The following is a 10,466-nucleotide window of genomic DNA, read 5'->3' as shown; positions in this document are numbered from 1 at the left end:
TCTGCAGAAAGTGAAGGAGGGAAAATTGGGAGATACATAACCTAGTCAATTCAGGGATCCACTAGCTGCTTCAAGCCAGTCACATTCCAATGCCTCATTTGCTCATACAGGAATATAAATCATTTTACCTTTGCAACCTTTGGAAATAAATATAACTAAGGATAAAATGGAACCACAAAACTAGAAATTTGCCTATGTGATTTTGGATCGACAAAAAATTCTCTCTTCAATGTAACTGATTAAAGTAATACCTAAATTCCTGAGACACACCTGCACAAAACAAAACCAAACCGTCCAATCATTTATGTATAGCAACCTGTGTGTAAAAAAAAGCTCACATTTATTTCTTTACCCTTCCCACACAATCAAATTTTTATATAGCAGCTGCCAGAATGTATAGATTACAAATGCAAGGATTTTCACAGAAAAGCAGTTCATAGAAATGTCCTTGATCTTGTAATAGTAATCATAGTATTTAACTGACTATACTATTACTTTTCATGAATAAAGAAGACAAGTTCTGTGGAAAAAGCCATGTTTTCAGCATATCATTAGTGAGTTTCAGGAGAATGTTATATAGTAGCAGTAACACAGAGCACATAAGGAGTCCTTAAAAACATACCTTTATTGAATTAATGAAAAGGCAATGATGTTAAGGAAGCCAAACTATTGGTACCTCATTCCTCATGCTCCAGTTGACAGTATAAATGGTTTCTATTTCTGGATGGAGCAGGAAATCTTATTTTGACCTCCAAATCCATGTGAATCAAATTTTCAGAAATTTAATACTCATATCTTAAAAAGATACACAGGCATTCTTTAGGGTTAATGCTCAAATAAAAGTTCAAAGCTTTCTAATTCAGAAGTAGAGGAAGAAACCCTTAAGAAATCAATAGCAGAGATAGAAACATAAATAAAGCCAAAAGAATATCCTTTTGAATGCAAGTTAGCAGCAAAGTTATTTTTTTTTAGGGCCAGGTTCTGCCTCAATTTCCTATCTGTGAAATACAGTTCACTGATTTCAACTTTCAGAGAAAACATAAAATACAGTGATCAATCCAGTGCAGTATTTATATCTAGGAAACCAAACAAAAGCAATACAAATCTGAATATGAATTTTACTACTGTAAAGCTAGTTATTTCCAACAGGAAAGCACGACTTGGGTGATGATGGATATGATATGCATCTCTTTAGTGTTTTAATGAGAAATATGCATTCCCATCTATTTTTGTAAGAGCCAGTATAATGGGATACAAATCTCCAGTGAATTCTCTAGCTTCTACTGTACAAAACCCACTTGGTCTAGGCAGCATAGCCATAATTCTGCCAAGTAGCTCTGTATCTGATCAGTTCCTCAATTTCAGGGAAGTTTTTAGTGTCAATGGGCAGAATGCTATTGATTGGGAGGATAATCAGGAAGCCAAAAAGGGCAAAACTGAAAACCTGTAGAATCTGTTCTGCTTGTTTAGTAGAGTGACAGACTTGAGCACCTTAATCACTTTCTGTTAATCAACCAACCAGTTTTGTAGAAAAGGCAAAATGGATATTTTACATTCTGCAGAACAAGGCTGGAAAATGACTCCTAGAATGTAAGTAAGGAATACAAACAGTATAGATTTTGGTATGTAAGGGTAAAGGACAAAAGAAACCCTTGTGGCTTTGGAAAGTCAAAATTAGGGTACACACTGAACTAATGGCAGATACGGACTCCAAAAGATTCTTAAGCAAAGGTGGCCCATAGGAGGCTTTTGTATTGAAATGGAAAAAGCCATTGATGTATGCAGGAAATCTGACTTACAGAGGTTATGGAATATGTGATCTCCTAATTAGTAACAGGATATTCTTGATAATGTTATATGACATTGAAAGAAATATAATTGGCTTTGGGAAAGAGTGGCAGTGATTCAGCAAGCTAATTAATGAGTCCCCTCATCTGAGTACAGTTCTGCTCCCCCACATACTTTCAATTTAAATGATATCCTACTATATTGCGTGACCTTTCACCATGCTCAATACAATAGCACACAAATTAACTCAGTGTTATTATGAAACATTTTGCCTCATCTCTCAAACTGAGAGAGTTTCATGGGAAGCAGAGGCAATAGAGACGGTGGTGAGATTTCCTTTGGAAAACACTGAAGGACATCATCGGATATGTGGGGAAGAGCAACAGCTCTAAGAGATGATGAGAGGGAGGCTGAAGTGTCTACAGAAAAAAAGAATGTTTATTCTGCATTCTTACCAGCTGATTCTAATAAACCTTCCTTTTTTTTGCTTTTTTTGTTCACAGAAGCTATCCTGGAAATGATTAAGGGGCAGTGTGGGTGAGTCAGTTACTGAGAAACAGCAGCTAGAACAATGGTTGGAAAATCTAACTTTTGCATTGCAGAACAGTTGCCTTGTTAGTACTCTTTGTGTGCTAAGAATAAGTGCTTTGTGAATAATTCACTATTGATTTTTTAAGGTAGAATTCAAACAATTAATAAACTAGAGAACAGGATTTGAGGCTGGGGTATTGGGGATAAAAAGGCTAAAAATCTAGATTCAGGCAAAAGACTAATCGTTGCTTCTCTTCAAGGGAGGGGGTTGGGAAGAACTACAAATACTGTTGAAGCCAGATTGTGAAAAATTTAGCAGCTGGCACAAAAAACCAAGTACAATTTATAGTGTAATTTCTGATATATTAGCAAATGCAACACTTAAAACCCCCTAGAACTTAACTAATCACTGTTATGGAAAGAAGTGGAAATATTGTGGAATAGCTTGAAACATATAAATAGTTCATTTTTACTCCCTGATTGTTACATTAAGAGAGGAAAATAAACACAAAAATGCAGTGCCTGAAAAATATTGAAAATGTTTACATCATAGCAGGCATCATAGCAGTATTTCCTCTTTTTATTTTCTTCATTATTTTTTTAATTCAACTTGCAGAGTTATGGACACATTTCTAAAACATATTGAAAACAGAAAATGAGGTAAAGAGACTATAAGGAAGTATATACTACTGAAAAAATGTTTCTCTAAAACACACCTCTTTATATTAACAAAAAAAATCTAAATTTTAAAAGTCAGTATCAGCTTTCAATTAAATTAATTACACTTGGAATTACAGAATGAAAATTAAGAAGTAGCTTTATAATAAAGTCAATACATTTATTTCTAAATATTCTAACACAAGGGCCTAGCTTTATTTTCAACAGTTACTGGAAAGCTTAGCTTTCAGTGTACTTATGAGGCAGAAAACATTTTCAAATACTTCTTACAAATTTTGGAGAAATCTATCAATTTTTCTTTTCCCTAAACTTCAAGCTTTGACTACCACATTTACCTAAAGGAAAATGTACACAACTTCTGTTCAAACTCTTGGATAAGTGACAAAGGGATTATCATTGGTTGAAGGTCTGTGATTACATGCTTAAAACAAAATCCCATCCGTATATGAAGCAGCCCTAGATCAACAATCAGATCACTTATCACCATCTCAAACTTGAGAATTCCAGCATTTTGCCAAAGTGCCTGTGTTTCTGTACCTCATAATGTGGCTCTCATGCATGTGGCCTTTTCAGCCCTTTCACTTGACATAACTCATAGTGTTTTCATTATACAATTAATAGGCTAATTCTCCAGTTGTACTAAAATAGATTTCGAAGCAGTTGAGGCATGGCAGCTGTGAAAATCTGTATGTTCTCTTTCTGCTTTTTTTGTGCAACTCAGATTTCCACCAGTTTTTAAAAGCTCATTGTTGTCCATTAGTATGGAAGGGATCAGCCTAAGCACAGCACTTTTTCACATCTGTCTCTCATGTTAGAGTGTTCCCTCCAGGTTATAGGGAGTTCTTCTGAAGAAAAATTGAGAACAGCAAACTGCTGAGAAGTCAGCTCAACCAGTAACTTCAGGATTATGGAGAGAAAGTAATACAACATTTGTGTGGGGGTCAGATGACATAAACAGCCAAAGCCTATTTTTGCTTTTTTGTTTAAAGTAATGACATTCTGGCAGCTGCTTAATATTTTATGATGTATGAGGATGATGTATTACAGTGATTCTCAAACTGGGCATGCTTTTTGCCACCATCATTAGCAATGACAGGACTACATCAGCAATCGCATGAGTTCTAATTTCTGGGCTCTCCAGTCATGCACAGCAGAAAGCAAGCTCCACCCTTCTCTCACATGGTGTTAGCAAATCTAGGTTCCTTCCTGTGCTCTTTACATTCAGAGGAGGACTATAAAAGGTTCCTTGTGGTCCTGAAATTTTGGAACCTAAAAGTGTACCTCAACCCCAATCTGCTAAGTCCAGCCAGACAAGGCTTTCTCCTTCACAAACAGTATGTGCTGCCAAACTGCATGAACTTTAGAACAGATTAAAAGTAGCCAGTGTTGTTTGTTTTCTTTGTTTGTAGGCACATATTTACAGCAGGCAGTAAAAGATTCCCACCACTACATCTACACATAGGGCTAAAAGTTGGCTAAGGGCTGGCTCATCACTATGTAGTTCACTATGTTGCAGTAATTTTTCTATCATACACTGGGAACTCTTACTCTAGAACAAAAAACTTAAGCTAAAGGTTAGTCAAACAGAATTTGGATGATCCACAAGAAAGAATTAATTTACTGCAGCAGCTTATATTACTGCTTGTTTAGCTCTGTTTTTAGGTGTTGAGATCTTCTTAGGTACATGGATTAAGTTACAGGGTACAGAGTGGCAGAAATTTGAAAGGACTGTGATTGAGATACCACAGTGAGAACAACAATTCTTAATTATCTTGACTGGCTCAAGTCATACGACAGTGGGAAAAAAGACCAATATTAAGAACTGAATATGAGTTTAAAACATTGGCTAGAAGAACAAATCATATGCTTATTTCTTCCACACATGTGAAACGAACAAAGATCTTAACAAACTGGAAAACCTGTTAAGTTGTTAAGGGAAATCTGAACTGTAATACTTAAAAGCCAGAAGTTATGCCTGTGGGTTTTTTTTAGTGCAAGTTCTTAATTTACTAGTATCTAATAATAAAATATTTTAACATGGCATGGAGGAATAAGTTCATCAGAAAAATATTGCATAAACAAAATAGCGTAGGCTTCTGCAAACAGCTGCTGAAATCTTAGTGCAAAATGATATTAAAATGAAAGTTGAAATTTTACAGGGAATGAAATATCTTGTCAACTTTATGATAGAGTACTTTTTAAAAATAAAAAGCTTTGAAAAGCGGCATCTGGCAAGTTCTGTTATTTCTCTGTGTGTGCAGGAATTTTCAAAGGATTCCATGAAGGCAGTAATGCTCATTCTGGGACTAAACACTGAAAGTATCATAGAATCACAGAACACCAGGTTGGAAGGGGCCACAATGATCATCTGGTTCAATCTTTCTTGGCAAAATGCATAGCCTAGGCAAGATGGCCCAGCACCCTGCCCAACTGAATACTAAAAGTGTCCAGTGTTGGGGAATCCACCACTTTCTTGGGGCAGTTGTTCCAATGGCTGATTGTTCTCATTGTAAACAATTTCCCTCTTGTGTCCAAATAGAATCTCCCCAGAAGTGACTTGTGCCCATTACTCCTCGTCTTTTCTATGTGACTCCTTGTAAAAAGGGAGTCTCCATATTCTTTGTAGCCACCCTTTAAATAGTGGGACATGGTGCTGAGGTCTCCACCAAACCTTTTTTTCTCAAGGCTGAACAAGCACAGTTATCTCAGTGTTTCCTTCACTTGGAACAGCATTTGTGCATGTACACTACAAGGTACCTCACATTACAAAATCGAAGCTACAGCCTTCCTTTCCTATTTTATGTACTTGGCATACAGTATGGTAGACTGTGTTTTTCTTAATGTCTAAGAGTAGAAACACATTTTACATGTAGTAAGTATCCACTTTCTTCACCACTGCAGCCTGACTGTATTTCTAACCACTCCAAACAGATGCATGTTTTGTTTAAAATTCTGAGATGCAGAAGACATTTTCCCTTTTGCCTTATGTTCTTCACCTAAACCCTAGAATTACAGATTAAGTAACCTGTTGAGTTGAATTAAAGGCCAATGAATTGCTTTTTTTTAATGTCAGAAATCATGACTTTACTGGAAAAATACCCTACAGATTTTTCATAAAAAATAAGTCTCCACTTATTGTTAGGTTATGACAGCCTGTTTAGAAAACGCTGGGAAAGGCAACACTAGTATTAGTGAGAATGTGTCCATTTTGGATTAGATAGAAAATTTGAGGACATATTCTAAAAAACCAAAAATCCAAACAACTGGAATCACAGTAATGCAAGACTTGTTCTTGTCTCTGCTTAGTTGCTTGTAAGAGTGGAATGCATACTTGACAGGATCCTGGAGTACTAGTTGGAACTAAGTATATGTTCACTCCCATTCGATGAAACCATCTTTTACAGAGGGGGAACTTTCAATGCAAGACAGCACAAACCTCTCTGCATTGCCCCAAGACTGCGTCCTGTATGATGCTAGAGAAGACCAGATGAATAGCTGGAAGAAAGTTAGATGTTCTGAAGCTGAATCTGTGCTCCACGTGGTAAGCGAGGAGTTACGCATTTCTGGAAATGAATGCGGTCTGCCTTATATACTAGCACACCACAAAATACTTAGCAGGAATACAAGACAATTATCAATGGGCTTAAGTTACAAAATAACAGCTGAACACCAGCAAAATATTTCTTAATGGGAGTAACAGCATGGATGGCCTATGGAGACTTTCTGGCAGAAGTAATTAAACATCTGCTGAGGCTTGGAAATGTACAGTTGAGGAAAAGAAGGCTAAGCCAATGACTTCTTAAAGTCTCTTGCAGCTATATTGTTTTAAATTCTTTGTTCTGCAAGGATTTCCACAAGGTTCTGGAAAGATGCAGACTTTCCCTAACAAGTGATTTGGGCAAGCAATACTGAAGATCTGCCAGAAGGTCCAACACTTATCTTTTGCATCTTCTCCATATTTATAATGACTGTAAAAAAAGCTGTTAATAAACTTTGAAAGCTATTTTTAAGTTTACAAATGAAAAAAAATCCTTTTACTTAAAACCTTAGACCTTCAGTGAGGCTAAAATGCCACTCACCTGTGATCGGTGAACAAGGGCCTAAAGATCTTTTCTTTTGCACCAGTGGTGGCATGAACTCTATTATATAGCACTTATAATTCTATTTTTTAACTTTTACATGTTAGCTCTCACAGCCATCAAGTGAGAGTGGGGTTCTGATTCCCCAGTTTGGAGACACAGGGAATGCACGAGGCCTGAGTGCAGCCAGCGGTGTGTAACCTCACCCACCCAGTATCATTTTTGAGCAACTAGCAAATGGGAGCAGTGCGACCTCGAAGGATATTGGCATTTTGGGGACTGGGGTACGCAGCACAGAATCAAGGGCAGCTGTGGCCTGCAACTGACTGAGCCGTGCCCGGGCACCCAGCCCTTCCCATTGTAAGCAGCTACCTTTGCCCCCCTGCCAGTGAGTGCAGCAAAGAGCATCAGCTCACCGAAGCTTAAAGCAAGAGAGGCGGGTGGCTGAGACGCAGGCGCTCACAGCGTGCCGAGAACGACCGGCCGCCGCCTCCTTCGAACCGAATCTCTAAGTTTTGAGGCGAAGCAACGAGGCTAGCGCGGCTAGGGGTCAGCAGTCAGACGCCCCCCGGTGCCGTAAGCACACCCAAGTGCCGCCCCCAACCAGACCCCTCTGGGCGCCGCCGCCCGCCGCGCGGTGACCGCCACCCGCCCCTCAGCGCCGAGGAGGGAGGAGGCGGGAGCAGGCGGGAACCGGACCCACGGCCCGCACCGCGGCCCAGGCGCACGCCGGCACACCCCCTCGCGCCGCCACGCCCAGCCCCTCCCTCATTGGCCACTTCCTCTGCCCACCAGCGAGCCCCGCCCCCTCCTGAGGCCTGGCGTTTGCTTCTCATCGCCGGAGTGGCTGGCTGGTCCTGTCAATCTCTCGAGCGAGGGGCCAGGGGCGCCGGTCGCTCTTGGCCGAACGCTCCCCCTATTCCCTTTCCGAGAGGCCCTGCCCATGCGCGCCCCCTCCGCATCCGGGCGAAGGTGCGGCCCGCCCGGGGCTCCTGCCGCGGTGGGAAGGGGCGGGCGTTCGCTCGCTACGGCCGGCGCTTCCCCTTTGACTCGGAACCCCTCCCCGGCTGCGCCCTCCTTGTCTGGCCCTATCTCAGAGCTGCCGCGGCCCGGCAGGGTCAGGGCGCAGTGCCCAGAGGTGACGGGCTCGCCGCCGGCTCTGCCGGCCGGACACCGAGCCTCTTTACTGTCGCACGGCGCAGCTCCCGCCCCGCAGCGGCTCCTGCTGCTCAGCGGAGCCGGTAGGTAGCCGTCCCTGCCCGCCTTTCGCTAGCGCGCCGGTGGTTGGCGGCCGCAGCACTCGCTCCGGCCGAGGCCTGTAGCGGGCTCCCTCCCCCTTCCTCCGGTCGCCACGGGGCGGGCAGCAGAGCCCCCTGCGTGCGGGCGTCGCGGCGGTTGCAGGTGGCGGTTGGTCAGGCGGGGTCGCCTGGGGAGGGGGGAGGGAGGCGCCGTGTGTCTCGGAGCCGCTGTGTGTCTCGGAGCCGCCGCGCTGCTTCCTGCAGGTGGGCGGCGGGACGCTGCGCGCCCCTCCGCGGGGTTAACGCCTCCTAGTGCGGGCCGTGGCGGTGCCGGCAGCGCGGAGCGCGGAGTCGCGACCCGCTGTGGGAGGGCCCTTCTCTTCCCTGTGGCTTCTCGCCTGGCTGACAGAAGCTGCCGCTGTGAGACCTCCGGCTGCCGCCCTCTCCCGAAGAAGTGTTGCTCGCGGCTTGCTTGGTTTCCTGACTAATCGCCGATTTCGATGCTGCCAGCCGTGGTTAGTCCGACAGAGCGCTGAGTTGTTTTTGTAGGAACATGTGAGTAAGTTCGTTTTCCTGTTCTGTAGAAGCAGGTTGTTGGCGTGCGTCTGTACTGGCTCGGTTAGCAGGTTAGCATATTACAGGCAAACTGACCTGCCAGTGCCTTTTTTTTTTTTTTTAAGTTATTTATAAACACTTTGGATGTAATGGCTTTAACTTGGATTCATTAAAATCTCTACTGGTGATGTTTCAGGTGATTTGCTGTGAAACTTTCACAGAGCTTATTTTCAAGCTTCTCTGTTGACTTAGCTGTCAAAACCTTAATGAGTGTTAAAGTGACATGCTATGTGTAAACGAGTTGGAAAATAATTGAGGATATTTTCTTTACGCATTTTGTATATAACATCTTTCATAAGTACATATGTAGTGATATAGACTGTGTAAAATTATTCTTTGTTTGCATGTTCTCAAGCGTCATAATAAGCACATTCTTAAGTGTATTAAATGTTGCTACCTGGGTTATGACTAGTCGGTTGTAGGGGTAAACAACTTATCTGCACTGTAGACTCACACCTTTTCTGAACACTAATGTCTAGTGGATGCATTTTATCCTGAGCTGTGTTGGGATATTAAACTCCAAGATGGGAATAATGCAGTTTTCCTCTTAGAGGGAAAAGATGAGATAGAGGTTTGTTAACTATATTTTAGGAGATCGCTTCAACTGACCTCAACATGCTTCTGTCAATTTCTTGGGAGTGGACAAGTTTCAACAAGTGAAACAATGTTTACAATAGAAATAAGTGGTATTTTATTGTGCTGGCCTGAAACAGAGAAGCTACCTGGCAAACAGCAGATTAGTTCATCAGCTGAGAATGACTTTCAACTAATGAAATTAATCTTTGTGTCTTGCTACTTTACTTTTGAACCAAATGGATATATTTGCTTCTAAAATGTAAATGAGTTGCAGAATCTAGAGTACGAGTTCTGATATAATGATTTTTTTTTTCCTCTCTCTTTGTGTTCAAGACAAAGATATTCAGGTTTAGTTAGGAGATTCAACTGGTTTATTTGGGAGACTTACAGGCCCCGTCTTAACTGTTCTGAAGTTATTTTTCCTTTTTTTTTTTTAAAAAAAAAAAATCACTGAGCCTGCAAAAGAGTTTTTCCTTATCCAGTTCACTTATGTGTGATTAACAAGACTGAATTTACTTCCCCTGGCAACTTTTCACTTTTTCATAGTCTCCTAACTAGACAGACTGCATCAACTTCAAAAATGTGTCTATCAATACTTAGTGTCCCAGCTGCATCCACAAACCGTGTCCTATGAAAACTGGATTGTTTGTGCTTCAGTAGTGACTATACTAAGTTGTTCTGTGATTAGAAGTGTCCAAGTTCCATGTATTTGTAACATCTTTGCTTTTGTCTTAAAGTTGTGTTTTATAAAATATTAAGAAGTCTTCTGGTGTTTAAGATGAATTTAGTTTAGTTGTGACTTCAAGGCAACAATATATCAAATGTGAGGAACAGGGAAGTGGCAGTGGTTACTTTTCTCCAGTATCTTGTAATTACAAGAAACTACTTTCTAAAGAACAGGGTACTGATCAGCCATATTAACTATCTTAACTTTTCTTAATAATTCATACTAGTTAAACAG

At 41.3% G+C, this 10,466-nt stretch overlaps 1 protein-coding gene across 6 annotated transcripts in view; it reads left to right on the top strand.

The window, feature by feature from the left end:
* Positions 1–8,015: 8,015 nt before the first annotated feature.
* The window catches only part of CSNK1G3 (casein kinase 1 gamma 3), an 85,841-nt gene continuing 83,390 nt past the window's right edge, over positions 8,016–10,466 (top strand). For 4 of the 6 annotated variants that reach the window (XM_065656104.1, XM_065656099.1, XM_065656098.1 and 1 more), the window contains exon 1: positions 8,016–8,317. In XM_065656104.1, coding sequence (XP_065512176.1) covers positions 8,020–8,317 — 298 coding nt within the window. In that variant the 5' untranslated portion in view covers positions 8,016–8,019. The remainder of the gene's footprint in view (positions 8,318–10,466) is intronic. The other 2 variants (XM_065656101.1, XM_065656100.1) reach the window with 1 other exon arrangement.

Source organism: Caloenas nicobarica, chromosome Z (assembly GCF_036013445.1).
Source record: "Caloenas nicobarica isolate bCalNic1 chromosome Z, bCalNic1.hap1, whole genome shotgun sequence".
Lineage (NCBI taxonomy): Eukaryota > Metazoa > Chordata > Aves > Columbiformes > Columbidae > Caloenas > Caloenas nicobarica.
This window is presented reverse-complemented; position numbering and strand designations above follow the sequence as displayed.